This window comes from Eleutherodactylus coqui, chromosome 2 (genome assembly GCF_035609145.1).
Source record: "Eleutherodactylus coqui strain aEleCoq1 chromosome 2, aEleCoq1.hap1, whole genome shotgun sequence".
In the NCBI taxonomy this organism is placed as follows: Eukaryota; Metazoa; Chordata; class Amphibia; order Anura; family Eleutherodactylidae; genus Eleutherodactylus; species Eleutherodactylus coqui.
Window position 1 is genome coordinate 242,367,346 of NC_089838.1, and position 21,077 is coordinate 242,388,422.

Consider the following 21,077-nt stretch of genomic DNA (forward strand, 5'->3'; position numbering starts at 1 on the left):
TAAGAGTGCCGCCCACTACACAGGTACTTCCACTGCAACCCTGGCTCTGACAGAAGGCACTTTAGGCTGGGTCCACACAGGGCTGATTTCCAGCAGAATGTCCACAGCGGGCCTTCTGCTGCAGATCAGCTGCGGAAAGTCTGCCTCCAAACCCGCAACATTTGATGCAGGTTTTAAAGCAGGGTATAAAATAGCAAATTCCGCAGCAGAGACCGCAATAAAATTCATATGCTGCGGAATTCAATTTCTAACAGGTTTTATGTGGGTTATTTACGCAGCTTGTGGATGAAATTTCAAGGTCACTGCTACTGTAAATGCTGCGGAGTTTTCGTGCGAAGGGTCTGCATGGAAGTTCCGCACCATGTGAACTCCACCGTAATGGTCCAGTGGGCGGTCCCATTGTGATCGGCAGCTATTAGACAGCTGTCGATCACTGATAAGATTGCCCACTAGACCTCTTAAAGTGAATCTCCACCTTTTATCGCCAGGTTATTGGTAAGGAGATTAGGACTATGCACGGTTTTCTTAATGAGTTCAATGTATAATAACATGCAGAAGTTTAAGCATATTTAGATTGGGGTAAAAATATTTTAAAGAGGGGATATTGACTTGAACAGTCAGTGAGAATGATCCAGAGCAGCATGCAACTCAGCGTTTCCCAAACCTCAGTTCCCACGACCCAAACAAGCCCGCAATCCAGCGATGGTCTTTATGCTGACTGAAAGTCGGCGATAACAAATAGAAAGTTACTTTTCTGCAATTACACTGGACGATTATCGCTCAATTTCGTTCAAACTAATTTTGAGTGATAGTCGTCCTGTGTAAATGGCCCATAACCTGTTGGGTTGTGAGGACTGGAGTTTGGGAAACGCTGATGTAACGGCATAAACTGCTTTGTCACCAGAAAATGTCTAGACATGTAATGATGATAAATGGTGGAGAAGTCAGACCAAAATTAAAGTTTTTTTTTTCCCAAGAAGTTAATATTCATGACCTGTCCAGATCATAGGCAATCAATATTTAATAGGTGGGGGTCCTACTCCTGCTAGGCCCACCAATTCTTTACATAAAGGAGCCAAGTCCCTTTCATTGTTCACCCAGGCACAGAACCATAAGTTAGCACATTCATGTGAATGGGATTGAGCTGCAGTACCCAACACAACCACAATGATATGTACGACAGCACTGGTAGCAAATACATACACCAGCTATCCAGATGGTTTCTCCTCAATCACTAAAGTCCAAAATGGTTTACTCACTTTTGGAGTAAATACAGTAAGTCGTCTTTTTGAAGAGGCAGTAGAGCCACAACGGCTTAATGGCTGTGAGGGGTTCCCTTTAGTCCGTCCATCCACTTCTGATCTAGCCTCCATTGTCTGCAAACATAAAAGGCAATATTAGAAGAGCACAGTAACATGGCTTCAACTACTAAAAGGCATTTCTCCCAGTTGGGAACTCCTCGATAGCTGCCAAATGCAGTAAATGTATATATATATATATATATATTTACCTCTGCTTCAGAATTGACATAGGAAACACTCCCTTCCCAGGGCTCATCGGAGCTGTGGCTTTGATCACTTCCAAAGTCACTTGCTGAGCACTCTATGTCACTGTACCCAAGGCTTCGGGGTAGGGACACACCACTGTCTTTACATCTATTGGCCCAGCTGGCGACATCAGAATACTTGCTATAAGGATCATCCTCTGCTGAAAACCTAGGAGGAAAGTTAGAGAACAATATGGATTTAAATCCATTACAATCCAACCTGCGCAAGAGACTAAAATGCTGAAAAAGTTTTATTTTACAGCAAGTGTAACTCCAAATGCTTCTTGGTGTCAAGTTAATCACATGTGGTCTACGGCTACAAGCCAGAACTGTGTAACAAATTCCATAAGAGCTACAAAGACATCAATACAGAAAACCCTAAACACAGAATGCATATGGAAGGATAAGTAAGTCTACAAGCTCTGGATTGATGTCAGACTGGGATCATGACACAGCTGCCCATAATGAAAGGGTTGAAAATGCATGGATGCAACTGAGTTGGAATTAAAAGGATACTACACTTCTAAAATATTGCTGGTGATTTACCATTATACAGGCACAAAAAATAGCTGGAGTGCCACTTTAATTTAGTAGAATTCTATACCAGATTTAAAGGGCCACTATAGAGAAAGCACATTGTTCTATCCCTGCACCCCTCACTTGAGTGTCACACTCTGGACATTCCCTATGTATATTTTAGTTAACTCTATGCAGTGCAGCCTCCTGACTGATGCTTATGAGACATCTTGATTTTCAGATTCCCCCTGCTTGTTCTTCTACGATATGCTAGCAATTCCATGATGCATCAACTCAGCATCACATGGACAACTAGAGTCTGTATCATCTCTGCCTTCTGAGAGGACAGCAAGTCATCATTATCCTCTATATTCTCCTTAATGAACTAAAGAGTATACAGTCAGTAGAATGAGCTGCGATGACTTTCATTATAGCGTGTGACAGGAGCCTCTAATCATTAGCAGTAATCGCGATAGGAGTTTCTGTCTACCCCTCTGATGGGACTATGTGGTACAGCCCATTGTAATAGCATAATTCAGGTTTGATGCTAACTAGAGATGAGCGAACGTACTCGGTAAGGGCGATTTCGCAATCGAGCACCGCGATTTTCGAGTACTTCACTACTCGGGTGAAAAGTACTCGGGTGCGCTGTGGGTGAGCGGGGGGGGGGGGGGGGGGGGGGTTGCAGCGGGGAGTGGGGGGGGGGGGGAGAGGGAGAGAGAGAGGGCTCCCCCCTGTTCCCTGCTGCTACCCCCCACTCCCCTCTGCAACCCCCCGCCCCACAGCGCACCCGAGTACTTTTCGCCCGGGTAGTGAAGTACTCGAAAATCGCGGTGCTCGATTGCGAAATCGCCCTTACCGAGTACGTTCGCTCATCTCTAATGCTAACTGAACAAGTGACTGTGAGAGAACAAAGCCAATTAAATGTCAGGTGGTCGGAAGGAGATCAGATGATGGTTCCTGGAGTCCTCCTCTTCAGGTGTATCCGAGAGAAATAGCTAAACAAGGTAATACTAGCTGACATATATTATAAATTATTATACATACACACTGAGGAGAGAAGTTGCATAACAAATGGAAAACAAGTCACTGGAGTGGCTCTTTAAGGAATAGAAGTTGTACAGCTTATTTTCAAAACCTTTAAACATTTTCTTCCCAATAGCAGCACATAAATAAGGACGGGAACCCTCCCCGCACCAGGTGATACACATCGCTTGTGAATTATTGCATCATTACATTTTTATTGCTTGAATTATTGTAAAATAACACGTGAAGCAACTTTGTAAAAAACTTCAGACTCTTCAAAAAGTTGCCTATTAATTCCTACACTATGCATTGGAATAATAGAAAATGGTGCTGAAGGTGAATATTAGGTGTAAATATATAGGTTTAAAAAGAACTTAAGAGGGAATGGCAAAGAAAGAAAAAAGAAAGGCTCCCCATGCCAGAAAACAACGTTCTATTTTTGTACGTATTGCGCACGAAAATAGCACATATTAAACTTAATTGCCCATTGAAATCAAAGACAGCATGCTTGGGTTATTTGCATGCGCAAATATGCAGGGCAAAAAATATAGCAAAATATGCACATGTAAAATCATGATGCTTGTCGCACAAATACACTGCGCAAATGCGCCCGTCAATACACTTAAGCCAGTGTGAAGCCTGTCTTCTACTTGCCTCTCCCAGATCCCTGCATCTCCCATGTTGACAGCTCCAGGTCTTCCCTGTGACATGATGTTTACAGGCTGTAGCAGCCTGTCTGAGAGGAGTCACAAGCTGCTGTAGCCAATCCTAGACATCAGCATTCAAGCACTAGGATCTACAATTAGCTGCAGTGGTGTTTGACATCCCATGTATAGGCTGACTGCACCCGGTAAACAGACCCAGCGCAGAGACCGGAGTATGTTGCAAAACATGCAGTGACCTGGGAGAGGCAAGTATAAGGGCTTATTCTGACATGCGTATATCGTCCGGGTTTTCACACACGGCCAATATACATTGTCCCTCTCTGCAGGGGGAGGAGGCGGTCCGGGAGCAGTGCACTGAACTCCCGCCCCCTCTCCACTGTTTGCAACGAGAGGGGCGGGGCAGGCATGCCGCTATGTTCCGCCCCCTCAAATTGCAAATAGTGGAGAGGGGGCGGGAGCTTAGTGCATTTTTCCCGTCCCGCCTCCTCTCCCTGCAGAGAGAGACAGCGTATATTGGCCGGGCGTAAAAACCCGGTCGATATACGCACGTCGGAATAAGCCCTAAGGTTGTTTATTATTTTCTGGTAAAGGGAGCCCGTTTTTATGAAAAAATAAATAATTTATAAGATCTTGGACAATCCCTTTAAAGCGACTGTCCAGGCCTGGACAAAGATGCTGGCACTACTTCTCTGACTACCCAATAGCCGTAGTATGCATCGGTAGTCTGAGCGTGTAAATTACTACATGCTGCTCATGTGGGCAGCACTGCAGTGTGTAATGTCTAAGGGCTCACTTACATGCAACGAGTGGCAGGCAAACGATGCCAGACACTCGTCCCTGTGATGCTCACTGTGCACAGGAGCGAGCATCGCTGGATCGCTGACAGGGCGGCCCGCAGGGAGGCGAGGTGACTGGAGAAGAGTTCTTTCCCCGCTCTCCCCCTGACATTCATCTTTTAAGCTGCTTGAAAGGGAATGACTAGACATTTCATGTCCAGTTGTTCACTTTCTGCAGGCTGTTACAAAGGAGAACGATAATGGTCATGTGTAAGAGGGCCCTTAGCCTATTAGACTAAAGATGCATAGTAGCGCACAGTGTGCATCAGGGAGTCAGAGCAGCTGGAGCGGCCATCTTTGTTCAGGACCAGAGGGTCGCTTTAATAACCTTCAGGACATTAATCTGCACAGATTAGATTCAGCAGTTCACACACTGGGACACCACCAGCTCTACTCATCAAGTGTGCTGTACATTTAGATTTACATCCTACCTGCTATAGGTAATCACAGGGGCATCCTTTGGAGGATTTGGGGAGGAATGCTGAAACAGAAGGAGGAAACAGTTACCAGAGTAATAGAAATAGGAAAAGTCCTTCTATAAACAGGCTAAAATTTCCTTGTACTTCAAAAAGGTCAAAGAAACCAAAGTTTAAAGGGTATTTTCACACACGGAAGATTTGTTGCAAAAAGGTCTATAACTAAAGCTTAGTCACTGGTGGATTCTGAATTATGAAACCGGTGCAGAAATGTCCGCAACAGATCTGTTTTAGAAAAGTTCACACATGATAGGTTTCACGCCCCCCCCCCCCCCCCCAAAAAAAAACACTTAGTTTAAAGGCCCATAACTACGTATTTTGTTCAGTGTGCTGTTGCTGTTTGTATTAATGAATGGCCAGCACATGGCCCGTTACTACCTATAAGGCTAGGCACATTGATGGCTTTTCATGCAAAATGATTGTCTACGTGGAAAAAAAAAAACAAAAAAAAAACCTCATGGCATGTCCTATTCCATGCCGAAATCCTAGTCGCAGAGGAGAAATACGACATGCCAATGCAGGTCAATGTGCTGTTCGATGCTAGTTGTGCCAGGAGCTCTCAGGTGCACCTTCCATTCACAGCTAGTGTGTACATGGATTAAGGCCGCTTTCAGAGGAGCATATATCAAATCTATATTTAATCCGTGCTTTGTAGAAAGTAATATGGAGGCAATGAAAGTTTTTAGGGCTACTTCATATTGCATCTGTATTTGCATTCACTGGTATTTTCCATTGAGCTAAAACACACTGCACCCCCACAACAGAAACCACCGATGAAAGAATATACAGATGAGACATGGACGTACTATAGATTACATTTAGTCTGTATTACAAAGTCATACAAATACTAGCCTTAAAGGGGTTGTCTTGCGAAAGCAAGTGGGGTTATACACTTCTGTATGGCCATATTAATGCACTTTGTAATATACATCGTCCATTAAATATGAGCCATACAGAAGTTATTAACTTACCTGCTCCGTTGCTAGCGTCCCTGTCTCCATGGTTCCGTCTAATTTCGCTGGCTTCTTGCTTTTTTAGACGCGCTTGCGCTGTGCAGTCTTCTGCCTGGTGAATGGGGCCGCTCGTGCCGGAGAGCTGGTCACCGCGTCGTCATCGTAGCTCCGCCCCGTCACATGTGCCGATTCCAGCCAATCAGGAGGCTGGAATCGGCAATGGAACGCACAGAGCCCATGGTGCACCATGGGAGAAGACCAGCGGTGCACCATGGGAGAAGACCGCAGTGCATCCCTGGGAAAGGACCGGCGGCCATCTTAGGGAGAAGATTTTTTAAACTCCTTATTTCGTCGGATCGGTGAGTAGCAAGCGATTTAAAAACCGCTTTAATTTGCTATTTTATGCCAGGGGGGGGGGTGACAGGGGGAATGGGGTAATTTAAAATTTTGATGCTTTCCGCGAGACAACCCCTTTAAGCTGTAACCTCCAGGAAGGAAACCTCAAAACCGGTCAGGAAAAGCATCGCCTGTTGAATGGTAAGGCAGGATCTAATGCTTATTTGTCCGAAGTTCTGAACAACTTCCCTGTGCAACGCCAAGATGGTCAATTACCACTGTGGAGATCACGCTCTTTGTGTGGCATGACTAAAACAAAACCGGATGTAGAACTTGGAAAGTAAATCACAGCTGGATATGAAACTAGACTAAGGATGATTATAATTTGTGCAAGATGAGCATGCAACCTTTGAGGCCCAGGATTTGAGCGGTATGTCTTGTATATATGGAATATAGTCCTATATGCATTACAGGTTGGTAACTTGTAAGATGAGGGGTAAACCTTACAGAGCACCATAGTTTGTAAGGCTGAAAAATAAAAAATAAAAGTGTCCATCCAGTTCAGCCTATTCTAGTTGTAACCTGTAACCAGCCACTATGCAGCTTTATGCCTTTGTCTCGCCACTCACCCTTTTCTTTTCATTTTCAATATTCGTTAGTGCAAACCGCATGCTGTCATTGCTGTCATACAGAGACCTGTTGGCTTCACTGCAAATGTAGAGCAGACACAAAAGTAAGCCTCCGATACATAAAGGTCACTAGGTAAAAGGGCTTCTGTCTTCACCTTTGTGTCCCATAAACTATGTTATTGGGCTCAAATAGGTGAGGAGAAGGGGTCCCTGGTTCCAGCACTGTGCTCTTTTCACAAGACGGTGTGCACCCGCTCTTTCATTCCCCTTTACGGGACAGCACATGCACAGAGCCTTGTGAAAGTCACCCAGTGAGTACAACAAGCAGCTCCCTGGAACCCCTTCTCCTCAACTTTAAGCCCCATAATGTAGTTTATGGGGCTCAAAGGTGATGACAGAGACCCTTTAACTAGTGACAGACACTCTGGTTATAGCTGTGTGTCACTTGTCAATAGTTTTCATAAAATCCCAAGCTATCAGGTGCAATGTGATCTAGGAGTCTGATCAAAGACCCGCGCACACTCTGTAGTCATCAGTATTCATAAGCAGCAGGCTTTCCCCTCCACCACCAATTGTCAGCTTTCTCCCTATGCAATGTAATAGGGTGAAGGCTGTCAATCAGTGACAGGAGGAGCCTGTCACTAATGAATACAAGGATTCCTGGCTCACACAGAACTCAGTTTGCACTGCACCTAATAAACTGACTTCATCAAAACTAATGCATACTGACAAGCAAGTGACAACGCTGTAATCAGGACACTAGTTTACACTCATATAGAGCAGAACAAACATGGTCACCATTTCCCTTTAAACTCCTGTACGTGACACCAGGAAATTATGGTTTCATCAGATTTCCAAATTATTTTTGGCCACTGATAACACAAGGTAGATGGTCCCAACGTGCATCTTATTTTTACATCTACTCAAACAACTGTTATTTCTAATAAAACTTTACTTTTTATATTGTATTTACAAAATACAAGTGTTAGATTATAAAATGAATATATTAAAAAATTATATTAAATAAAATACAAATAAAACTCTTTTACTCACTTCAGTAACTTAATCTGGTTGCTGTATCCTGTGGTCTCCTCGATCATGGTTTTCATTAGTAACTTTTCTCTGTTACATATGAAGAGACTATAGTTAAAGAGTAAGCTTAAAAACATACTTGCACTTTGATGGCTTTTCAGAATAACATGACGTGTGTGCAGAAGGGATAACACTATTTATGGCCATTATGACTTGTATCCTGCATTTTTCAGCAGTTTTCCCCTCTGCATGCTGTATATCCAGTTCTCAGTTGTCCCCAAGCTGGTGGGAGGGGACTGCTGCAGTGGTGTCTCCCATACACTGCACATGGAGAAAACAGCAGATTCTGCTCCCTAACCCTGTGTAAAACACAGACTCAATAATGAGATCAGCATTGAGGACACTAAAGAGGTACTGAGCGGTGTAGATACAATTTCAGTAGCCGTAAATCACTTACTAGTTGCTGCTGCAACATCTGTGCGATTTTTTTCTGCTTCTCTCTCCCTACAACTCCCCTCATCCCTCCCTCTTCATAAACTTTTATGGGCAGCATGAGGCACCACCCTGTTCCACTTCAGGTAATTAGTACTGGTGTGTGTCTATGTTACTAGAAAAAGACTTAACAGGCAGTGGACAGCACGTTAAAAAAAGAAGGGATACCCCTAGTGGCCAGCACTTTAGAGTGATTTTTTTCAACACAAAAACATTCAAAAGTGCAAATACCTTTTACCTATATGGTCATCCCATTGGCTATCACATGAGCAAAAGTTGTCCCAAAGCGCAGTGACCATTTAAACCTACAGCATTAACAGATTACACTCTTGGTAGCCTGTTATATCCTGCTAAACAGGGGCTTCAGCATCCTTTCAGGTTTGGACATAAGACAACATCAAGTTTTCTCTGATTCAATGCAAGTGGCTCAGCATAACCATGATACTAGTAATTAACTGAAGTGTCATACTAAAGCCTTCCTTCTATGTAGTATAAGAGCAAAACTGATGAAATATGAAGGTAATAATGATTTTTAGGATTACAAAAAAAAAAAGAAACTCATTTTGGAAGTGTACATCATCTATATCATTATTTGAGATATTCTAAGGGGTCCACTACCAGAAATGTACACACCAAAGGGTTATATTTATAGAAGAAAATGAAGGAGATATTACTTTGGAAGCTGGGCATTGCACTGGGAACAATACATATGTCTTCTAAGCAGACATGCCAACGATAACCTCTGGTCTGCATAGTAGAATGTATTTATGCAGAAACCCTTTATGCACTAATGAAGTCAGACCAAGTGTCATTTTAGAAGAAAAACTTACAAAATGTATTTCAACCACGAACTCTTCAAGTGATTGAATTTCGGCCTGTAAAAAGGGGCTCTCATAGGAAGACAACCCCAGTCCGTATGTCCTATAAGATTGCAACCCTCTCTGACGTTCATATGCCCAATTAGTGGTAGCAGTATGTACTAAAATGCAAAAAAAAAAAAATGCCTCACCTGTTTTACACATCAGCAGCCAATCACTGACCTCAGTGGTCATGGCATATCATTGCTGCTGGAATGTTAAACAGGGCCCTGCAGAGATCTACAAGAGCATCAGTACTAAAGCGCAGGCAGGTGAACAGGTGAGTAATCCATCTTTTCATATATTGCTGGAAGCTATTTTTATAGTTTGAACACCCCTTTAGCATATAACATTGCAGATATAGTAGGAGAGGCAATACGTGTAACTCTTATCTTCCTGTCTTCTCCTGTACACGTCCTGTGCTTGCTGTAGGTCTTGTGCTCGCTGTATTAGGCAGCGTCAAAATTAAGTACACAAAACTGAACTTTTACATTTACTTTAAACAACTGAAGCTCCCTCCATTCCTCACCGTGCGTGGTGCGCCTGCTGATCAGTAAAGTCATTTTTCAGCCTGTCCAAGTCAGTCTGTAGTAGCGAGATGCTTGTCTGCGTCTCTAGTAGGGTCCGTTTCAAGTCTACATTTTCCTTTAAAAAAAAAAAAAAAAGGGAGAAAAATGCTATTAGGCTTTGTTCACAGCTCACTTTTACTACTCATTGGGAGTATGCACTGGGAAACATACCAGTGCACACAGCAAATGTATCCATAGGACCCCATGCACCTAGCTTATGCCCAAAATGTCCTTTTTGCATAAGCTAGCCTGATAGGTGTTGGCATGCTTATATTTTGTATGGTACGCTTGCCTGTGTATAATGTTTTTTGGGGGTTTTTTTGTTTTTTTTTTTAAAACACTGGAAGGCAACAACCGAAGAACGCCACTCTGTGCCTAGTGGCATACATTGGAGACTTCTGATGTTCTATATCTGAGACTACTACTGAGGTAAACCAAGCTGTGAGCTGCAGCCTGCATGGATTTCAATGATAACTGTGCCTGCAATTACAAGCACCTGCCACTACACCAGGGTTGGAGCAGCGTCTTCCACTCCAAACCCTATGCATTAACGGTGCTGTCATTGGGCACACAATCAACTGACTGGGGTCTGCGGCTCAGGACCTGACCAGTCGAACTACTGATGACCTATCCTGAGGACAGGTCATTAATAGTATCTTCCCTGGAAAACTCCTTTAACTGCCAGTTGGTAATATATTAACAGATGAAGTCACAGCCTTCAGTGCAAAGAGCTGAGTAATTTAGTATCAGAGATAAGGTACTTTATAGGTCATAGCTTTAATGAAGGTATGGAGGAGGAAACCGGGTGAGGTGTGTATACCCCGGAACATCCATCGCAGGTCAGAAGAAACGGTTATAGTTCTGTGGTGCAGATTCTGCAAGCCATTCCGCAGCTATGCAAGGCCTCCTCCACAGACTGCTTTGTACAGCGTTTAGCGCTGCTTTTTCAGCGCAGCGCTAAATGCTGTACAGCGCTCCCATTCATTTCAATGGGGCTTCTTACACAAGCGTCAAAGCACAGAGTTTCCAACGCTGCGCTTTGACAGCAATGCACATTTAATCTTTGGCCTTTTTCAGCCCTGCGTCGCCCATTGAAATGAATGGGCAGTAGTTTTAGTGCTGCCGAAAACACGGTACAACTTGGTACCGTGTTTTTGGCAGCCCTAAACATCCTAGCTACACTATCTGAGAGACAAAAAAAAAATCAATACTCACCTTGCAGGTGTCGTGGGGGTCCCGGTCTGTGTTTTCGGAGCTTTGGGCTGACTGCTGGGCACTTGTCAAGCCAACAAAGCATCTATTGCTAGAGACGGGGATTGAATAGCGCTCACTATGATTGGGCGAGAGGGCTGTCACTGAGCCGATTCAGCCAATCAGAACAATCTCTTGCTGGGAGGTGGCGAATTCAATCCCCGTCTCTAGCAATTGATGCTATGCCGGCTTGACAAGCGCCTGGCAGCCGGCCCGAATCTCCGAAAACACCGGCGGGGACGCCGACAGCACCTGCAATTGGAGTACTGATTTTTATTTACTTTTTTCAGTATCCTTAACTGAGTTTTCAGCTGTGCTGAAAACACAGCCAAATAGCTGGCATAACGCATGACGGCGCTGCTGAAACTGGGCTAAAAACAGCAGTAAACGCAGCATTCAAAAATGCTGCGTTTCTGCAAATGCCTGTGTGAGGGAGGCTTTAGAGTGTAATACACAAGAATGGGGGTGTTCAGAATTCACATCCATATAGAGTGGAAACATTTGGTGGAAAAATATGAGCAAGAGGTAAATCTTCCCTTCAGCAGCAGCATGCTCATGAGGTTGTACAAATACTGTGGATTTTACTCTTTTTAATAGATGGGATGGAATCTGTGAAAGAATTCCAATCTGAATGTAACACATGTACGTTCTGCAGCACAATCACAGCAGATTTGTGGCAAAATACACACCAAATAGTCTGTACCTTGTATATTTCATACAATTAATGTTCTTATTAGGTTATGTGGAGTGCAAGAATATGAAGCTGTAACGCCAAACTATGATATTTTAATTTTATAGCAATTTGCCTATGTCCTCATACACTCGGAGCTTAAATGTAGACTCTTGGTTATTTTCTTTGGGTGAAAGGTCTTTACAGTTAGGACACACAAACACTGTTGACAAAATGCTGCAATTTGAATCACGGCATTGTGCCGCGATTTTACAGCCATTTTTGGACGCAGTTTACTGTCTCCGACAGAGGTTTTTAACGCACCCCATCATAGTAATGGGTGAGGAGGTGCGTTAATCTCGGTAGAAAAACAGCAAACAGCGCTCGAACATTAATGGGAATGGTATTCCGCGCCGGTCAAAATGCTGCGGTAAAAAGCACATCTGTGAGTGGCCATAGTCTTCCCAATTTTTGATTAAAGTGTGAAGAGAATGATCCTGTGACTGCCTAAGGATGTATTTCTATCAATTGTTTCTTTCACAGCTTTCATCATTGCAATAAAACAGTGTTGAATTATACTAAATGAACAGAAAAATGCAAATAAGCAGACTGGATAAAACAGAGATATTTTTAAATATATCTGTAAAAGGTCATAACTGGGGAAGTTATATCATAGAGAACTAAAAAATAATCAATCATTCAGCTTCAATGCGAGTGAACAAATATGAAACACTGAATAAGTTCACAATTTCCAACGATGATTTGCCTGTCTAAGGAGGCTGCAGGAGCGCGAACAAGCTAGTAAGGACGCCACCAGCTCATTCACTCGTGCAACTGAGAATTAGTTCAGTGTAAGGCAGGGTTCACATGGGGCGTATTCCCGCCGGAAATCCCGCGCTTTGGTCGCAGCAAAAAACGCGAGATTTCCGCCGGGAGAACCGCCGCGGAAAAACCCACGGCGGCTTTGAAGCGGCCCGGCCGCTCGCTTTTCCGTTGCAGCCCGCGCTCCACAGAGAAGAGCGCGGCCGCGGCGGAAAGAAAGGATAAACAGACATGCTGCATATTCAGAAACCGCGGCTGCGGCCGTTCCAGCCTGACTTACCGCAGCGGATTGGCCGTCCCGTGTGGATGAGATTTCTGAGAAATCTCGTCCACATGGCTGGCTAATCCCGAGATTAGCGGCCGCGGGCGGATTTGCCGCGGCAAATCCGCCCTGTGTGAACCCAGCCTAATAGGCCCATTAGAACTGAGAGATAAGCTATGCAGATAAATAAATGGTACCTGTAGCAGTTAGTTGAATCGGAATCAAAACATGTCTTAACATGTTAAATCAGTTACTTGGAAAATAGAAGAAGTATCTGAAAAAGTTTTTCACGACTTCGAGTACGAATCACCAAGTAAATAATACACCGTGCTGAAGCATGTAGAGAGTAAATAAAGGGAACTTGCCTTGTGTGGTACGGTTCACTGGTCACTGCCTAGATACTAAGAGATAGCAGACAGCTGTGTTGTATTAGTCTCTTAACTTCTGATTTTCGGTCTCAGGGATTAGCGATGATTCTTTGTAGCGCAGGCGTACTGGGTTGCAATCCAACCAAGGACAATATGCTCCATGGTGTTTCAGTTCTACCTCAGTTTGTGTAGGTTTCCTCTCACTACTCAGGTTTCCCCCAACATTATACTGATGAGTTAATAGGCTTCCTATGAAACCAGCCCTAGTGTGTTTGAGATTGTGAATTTAGATTCCGAGTTCCAATAGAGTCAGAGACTGATGCGAGCGGTTACAATTAGAGATGAGTATACTCACTAAGGCATATTACTCGAGCGAGTAGTGCCTTAGCCGAGTATCTCCCCGCTCGTCTCTAAAGATTCGGGGGCCGGTGCGAGTGACAGGTGAGTTGCGGCGGGGAGCGGGCGGGAGAGAGGGAGTAATCGATTGAGTAATGTGCCTTAGCGAGTATACTTGCTCATCTCTAGTTACAATCTTAGTTGAGAGCTGCAATACATGTTGGCCCAACGGGAAATAAATATTTAAGAGTTATATCATAATGAATCAAGGCTACACCTAGATGAATTGGTTTTCTATTAAATTAGTCTGTGAATATGGAATACCTAAAAATTACACGGAGCTTTGCAATACAAAAACATTTCAAATTTAGTTCCTCTCCTGGGAACAAAGTGACTGATAACATGCAGCTTATTGCCATCACGTAAACTATGGACAAGTCTCAGGGTCGTTTCACATCAGCGTTGTTACATCTGGTTGGAGGTTCTGTCACAGATGTGGCACAAAATACTAGAAAGAACTGAGCAGAAAGCGAATGGACCCCATTATAGTCAATGGGATCCATGCGGCACTGTCTGGCTATAAGGATTCCCCTTCCATGCTCCTCCTGACGCAAATGTTAATACCACCCTTACTACATGTGACAGTGCTCTACTTGCTTACCTGGGAAAGATCAAAGATTTGTTTTTTAAGTTTCGCACTTTCCTCTCTGGTTTCTTGAGTTCTCTGTTCATCATTGTGCTTAGAAATAAAAATATAAAAAAAAGAAATTAGTAAAAAGATAGTTATACTTAGAATGTCACATTCCATCTAAGAGGTGAGGCAAGGCAATCTGCAGGGAAATCGTATGATCAGCAGCCAAGAGGTCTTGCCGCAGCGATTGAAAGCTGCACTTCACAACACATGACCATAGAAACAAAAATGGAGGAGCTGGACTCAAAGTCAACAGTTATCTAATTGAAAGTCTATCACATCGCTCAGATGAAAATCAGTCTATATTTTACATCAGAATGCATCAGTTATAAGTAGATGAACAGTATTCTCCTTCTGGTGCAAACTCTAACACAGGAAAAGCAAGTCACATGACATTCAGCTGCTGAGCAAAAAAACAACAAAAACACAATACACACATATCTTACAAAGTTCCTGCAGAAAACAAATGGCGCACTATTCTGTTTTTTTTAATTGAGTTTTCCTTCTTATGCATTTAGAAAGCCTCCTTATTTGGTTTGCAGGCTCTCCTGCATTCAAGTTTCTACCTGGAGGCACTCTCAGCTAATCAGCTGGTCTCTCTCAGGAATACACACAAGCTCAGCTCCCCCTTTCAGAGGTTGTGTAGCATAATCACGCCCACCCAATACTACACAGCTATCCCTCATCCCTGGGTAGCTGCTGGTCTATTTCCCCTCATTGCTGATGAGAGCAGAAAAAAAAAAAAAAAAAAAAAAAAAAAAAAAAAAATCACTCAAAGTGAATTATAGCCCTCTGTTATGGCATCTTTGTCTGCTCTACTCTGTCCTCCCGATTTCCTACACCATCCCCTGGCACCGTCATACAGCCCTCTATAATGGCTCAGTGGAAAGCCAGTGAATACAGATTTACAACAGGGAAGGAGCCTTTAATATAAGAGGGCCCTATGGCTGTCTGCATGTGAGAAGCCTTGTGGTACTATAGGAAAAATTGCTGTAGGGCTCCTTTAAAAAGAACCGTTTGGTGACCTATCAGCATGTGTCAGAAGGTGCTTCATCTCTCTCTGCATCATCTACTTCAGAAAAACACTCTATAAAACAGGCAGAGGGCTCTTCATATTAATCAATGACTGACATGAAGTTTCCAATTCCTCCAAAAGAGAAGTTCTGCAGCAGCTGAGTTATGCATTATAAGAAATTGTGTACTGCCAACTATAAATAAAAAGATTAAGTCATCTGGGAATTCTGTGACTTCTAATAATCTTAGGCACAAGCAGATTACCGCATATATTCTCCCTGTCTGTAGTTGCTGAACTTTGCGGTGTACCATAAGAGAACATTAATGTGTCAGCAGTTGTAAATTGTATGTCAGTTTCAACCGCATAAATCTCAGAAAATGAACTGAATGATACAGCTGGATGTCCGACAACTGTTCTACATAGGGGTCATACTGTGTATCCATCCATCCATCCATTCAATAGTCTCTACACTTGTTGACCATGAGCCTGACATTTTATGTATGAACGTATACTACAGCATGAAGCTTACCTTTGCCAGCCTGGTAACCTTGGTTTGCAGCTCTGATAATTCAGTCTCGTGTCTTCTTTGCATCTCTTGGACTGTAGCTTGGAGTCTCTGTTGCTCCTGAGACAATACATGACATTTGAAGGCAGCAGGTAACAAACAGAACATGCATTACATTCAGCACTTACACATGCCTGTAGTGCAGCATACTCACGCCTTATCACCTCCATGCCACGATCCATCAGGAGATTGTAATACACCAACTATGCATTATGTACATGCAAATTACGGGGAGCATGCCTAATCCAAAATGTAGAGAATGTGCCTCGTCTTCATGCATCCTAATTTATTAGCCATGTCAGCATTCCCCTGGGGTGTATGTTCATTAACTACTTAATACATTAACTGACTGAAAATGCCGTTCAGCAAATTATATTCCACTCCACAATACATGATAATTGTCTCATGAGCTCGTTTACACCATGCCATCAGTTGAACTAGTCATCTAATTTTTGGTATTTCACTGCAGATTATTGTAAAGTAGTGTTCCCTGTGGGGTCATTTCTTGACCAGGCGTAAATTTACAAGGAGCAACTCTTCAGATACTCGCTCAGAAAAGTTGGGGAAACGTACAAACGACAGATTGTTGGCCTTTTAGACAAAGTGATAATTGTTCCTTAGTCGTCTTCTGAACTATCGTTCATAAGGCCCATTTACACACCATGATTATCGCTCAAAAGGGGTTCAAACAAGCGCAATTTGAGCAATAATCGTTTAGCGTGAATGCAGAAAAAAAAATATATATATTTTTTTTTAAACGACTAACTTCATGGCTGGGTTCACACGGGGTGGAATTGTCACGGAATTTCCATGCAGAAAGTCCGCATGGCAATTCCACCCATGGCTCCCAATTCCGCGATTAGCCAGCAAAGTGGACGAGATTTAGCAAAAATCTCATCCACACGATGCAGCCAATCCGTTGCGGCCTAGCTGCATGAAAATTGACCCAAGGCGGTGGGTTTTGAAGCTGCGCTTCTCCAGCACAATTTTCGCCTTTTTTTTAATGCAGCCATTCTGCGAGAATTCTGCTGAAATTCCGTCCCGTGTGACCCCAGCCTAAAAACCCTCATTGACTCGTTGGCTTCTCTGAGCGAGAAGCGGTTAAAAAAAAACAAAAAAAAACTGTCGGCCCGTGTAAGACGGCCTGTAGAAGAGACCTCCATGCAAATTACTTTGCAAGTCATTCAAATATGAAAGACTGTGAATTTACACCAGACAACTTTTTAACCCCTTGAGTGGCACGCCCGGAAAATTTCCGTGACGAGCTCCACTGCCCATAGTGATATACCCCGGAAGATTTCCGGGCTATGTATCACTATGGGAGCTGCAGAGCACAATGCCACAAGCTGTGACAGTGTGCTCTGCCTGCACAGACCCACAGAGAACAAAGCAAGGGCTTTCAAAAACCAGCAGAAGATATTGCCGATATGTCGGCAATCTCCTGGTTTGTTTACAGGTTGCCAGAGAGACCATCGGCTTGTCAGAAGCAAGCCGATGGTCTCTGTGGCAGGGAGAGCTTAATGCTTGGCTGTCAGAGGACAGCTAGGTACCTGCTCTTACAGCAGAGATCAGAGTAAACCTCCGATCTCTGCTGTGTTAACCCTTTACATGCTGCAGTCTATGTGACTGCAGCATGTAAAGGGCTGTCACTGCAGCATGTAAAGGGCTGTCACCATCGGACCCCCGGAATGTGATCTGGGGTCCTGATGGGTCCCTGTGGAAGTCCCCTAAAGGGTCAAAAAAAAAAATTAAAAAAAAAAAAAAAAAAGTTAAAAAATTATTAAAGAAAAAATAATAAAAAACACTTGTCTCCCTTTACTTTGTAAAAAAATCAAAAATACAATCACACATGTGGTATCCATCCATGCGTCGTAATGACCCAGAGAAGGAAGTTAATACATTATTTAACCCCTTAATGACATGGCTAGAGATGAGCGAACGTACTCGTTACGAGTACTTACGCACCCGAGCACCGCCATTTTCGAGTACAGCAGTACTCGCGCGTAAAGATTCGGGGGGCGCCGTGGCGGCACGGGGGGTAGCAGTGGGGAGTGGGGAGAGGGAGAGAGAGAGGGCTCCCCCCTGTTCCCCGCTGCTCCCCCCCGCACCGCCGCGCCTCTCCCCGCCCCCCGGCGCCCCCCGAATCTTTACGCCCGAGTACTGAAGTACTCGAAAATGGCGGTACTCGGGTGCGTAAGTACTCATTACGAGTACGTTCGCTCATCTCTAGACATGGCCCCTTTTTTTCTTTTTTCCCCATTTTTTTTCCCTCCCCCCTGTTTAAAAAAATCACAACTTGTCCCGCAAAAAACAAGCCCTTATATGGCCATGTCAATGGAAAAATGAAAAAGTTATGGCTCTTGAGACGCAACTGCAAAATTAGTTGAAATTCAATGATTAGACCATTTTAAAAAACCTGCCCTGGTGGGCACGACAGGGTGGTAGGAAACCCGCCACTCAAGGGGTTAAACGACCAGCAAGTATTTTTTTTTTTGGTAAGCTTAAAGTAAACGATGAGCGAAGCATTGCTCGTCAGTGGCAGGGTTTACACCGAATGACCATCGTTTGAATTCACTCGAGTAATTATTTGGCCTATGAAAATGCACCTTTTAAAAAAAACAAAACAAAAAAAAAAACACACCAAGACATCGTTTAATGTAGTATGAAATTTGCATTTTTTTATTTATTTGTTTATTTTTTTTAAACTTTGCATTTTTAAGTCATTGAAACTTTTAGGCCGCTCTCACCCAAGCGGATAGGAATTGCAGATTCTGAGAGCGATTGATCCGCGGATCAATCAAATGCTTTGGATTACGTAGTTTTGCTCACATTAGCGGGTCGGAATTGTGTAGTCAGTTTGCGGAAAAAAGAGCCCATTGTGCTCAATGGTCACAGATATACCCGCAGCTCATACGCAATTACCTTGCAGGTACCCACGTTATCGCTAACAGACGGCTCGGAAATACAAACAAAAGAAGCTGTACTGCACATGAGCGCCTGCATGAGTGCGAGCAGCTGATCTTAGCACCTCAACTTCAAAAACTGGCTGGAAGATCAAGTAAGTTTTTACAGATGACCTATATGTTTGCGTGTGTTTTGCATACATACACCATAGCTCATTAGTTTTAATACACCATCAATGTGATAAATCATCCATTTTTCAGAAATGAACAAAAAGCCAATTTGAGAATATGGATTTATTTAAGTAGATAAATGCTGTCATCACAGCCAAGGGTGGATTCTTTGATGAAAGAGTAAGTCTGGGTTCACACGGAGGGGTCCGCAGTGGGACCTCATCGAAATTCCGCAAGATTTCCGCAGCTGAAGTCCTGAGACATTTGGCGCGGGTTTTGAAAGTGGCTTATTCCATGTTACAGCGTATTTTTAACGCATCCCAACATAGTGATGGGGGATGAGGTGCGCTAAATACTAAAACGCGCAAAAATAGAGCAGATAGCGCTAGAAGCACTACGTTAAAACGCTGGTCTGCGAGGCCCCATTGAAATCAATGGCGGGGTTGTACCTCGGTTAGTATGGTGTTCGGGATAATCACTGTATAATGCGCCCTATGTGGCCTTAGGGCTCCTTCCCACTTGTGTTTTTTAATGCTGCGATATCGCTGCGTTTTTTTAACGCGATTGTCAATGAGACTTTCTAATGTTAAAAACACATCACACGTTTGTGCGACGCGTTTTTAACATTAGAAAGTCCCACTGACAATTGCATTAAAAAAAAACAAAAACGCAGTGATATCGCAGCATTAAAAAAATGCTAGTGTGCAGGAGCCCTTAGGGAGTTTTCAGACCTAGTCTGAACCAAGTGTTAAACGAATGTAAGCCTCATTTAACTTCATGTATATGTAATTAAATGGGTTGTGCAGAACTTACTATTGATGACCTATGCTCAGGATAGATCAATAGTTGATTGGCAGGGGTCAGCTGTTTGGGACCCCTGCCGATCAGCTGATTCCTGGGCCATTTTGTAAATAAACAAATTTTTTCAAAAATCATATAAAAAAAAACAAAAAACATAAAAGGTCTACATATGGCCCAAGTGTTTTTCTTTTGATGTAATGCTATATAGACCTTTTATCATGTGTTCTTACATTGCGTGCACTCAGTTTCTACATCCATAGTTAAGGCTCCTGCATACAAACTGATTTGCATTGCGAAAACTGCGGTCAGCGTCCGCACCGCGGTTCCATAGTAAATACTATCCATAGCATGCCATGGAGAATCGATTCTTCCTGCACACTCGGGGAAACTAATTGCGATTTCCGCAAGCGGAAGGAAAAAAATAAAAATAAATAAAATAAAAAACATCACAGCTTGCTCTATTTTTGTGCGGTGTCCGCATAGACTGCTTTCATTGACAACTGGAAGTCAATGAAAGTCCACTGAAGTCAATTTAAGCCATCCAACCCATGGCTCATTTGACATTGGGGATAGGCCGTGGGTACCCGCGCCATCGCCTAGCGATGGCGCAGAACAACAAGAATAAAAAATCCGTACTGCGCATGCCCGACGGCGGTGGTACCATCCACAGTACAGAAAGGACAGATACACATGGATGCCAATCGGGCACAGGTTCGGATTCCGCTGCAGAATCCAATCCGTTCATGTGCAAGCAGGCTTAGTAAATGCTTGCATGATCGTCTTGAACACGCAGGCATAAAAATCAAACAATCGGCACGTGTAAAGAGGCAACTGTTCATCTATAAACGACTGCCTGTTTACTGTGGATGGAAGCAGAGGGCTGGAACGATCTCCGGCAGCTCCACCTCCATTCACTGAGCGATCATCGCTCCTATGTAAAAGCACAGGAGCGATCACCCCTGGGACAACCGTCAGGCAATTCTGTACCCGGCTATCATCCCGTGTAAAAGGTGCTTTTAAAACGGTCAACATGATCAGATCATTGAGAGACCAAACACATCACTGAAGAGGTGATTTCCAAAGTTTCCAAACAAATGATAATTTCCACACAACAGGATTTTCTGTGATGTGACTTTGCACTCCTTGGAATATAATGTAATATTTGCAGTGAATGTATTGTAGGTATTTCAGTGATTTTGGCTCTAATGTATTGCTAATGATACAGTAGGCACCATGAAGAGTACATAACCGCTCTTGCCTCCGTGTCTTTGGAAAATGGATAGCAGGAG

The 21,077-nt window shown here is 43.4% G+C and overlaps 1 protein-coding gene across 1 annotated transcript in view; it reads right to left on the minus strand.

Moving 5' to 3' along the window:
* Positions 1-21,077, minus strand: part of LOC136612400 (ras and EF-hand domain-containing protein-like) — a 42,537-nt gene that overhangs the window by 8,386 nt on the left and 13,074 nt on the right. Inside the window, exons 4-11 of the mRNA XM_066592727.1 lie at positions 15,878-15,973; positions 14,304-14,381; positions 9,894-10,009; positions 8,037-8,105; positions 6,984-7,062; positions 5,021-5,070; positions 1,511-1,715; positions 1,260-1,376 (exon numbers count right to left, since the gene is read on the minus strand). Coding sequence (XP_066448824.1) covers positions 1,260-1,376; positions 1,511-1,715; positions 5,021-5,070; positions 6,984-7,062; positions 8,037-8,105; positions 9,894-10,009; positions 14,304-14,381; positions 15,878-15,973 — 810 coding nt within the window. The remainder of the gene's footprint in view (positions 1-1,259; positions 1,377-1,510; positions 1,716-5,020; positions 5,071-6,983; positions 7,063-8,036; positions 8,106-9,893; positions 10,010-14,303; positions 14,382-15,877; positions 15,974-21,077) is intronic.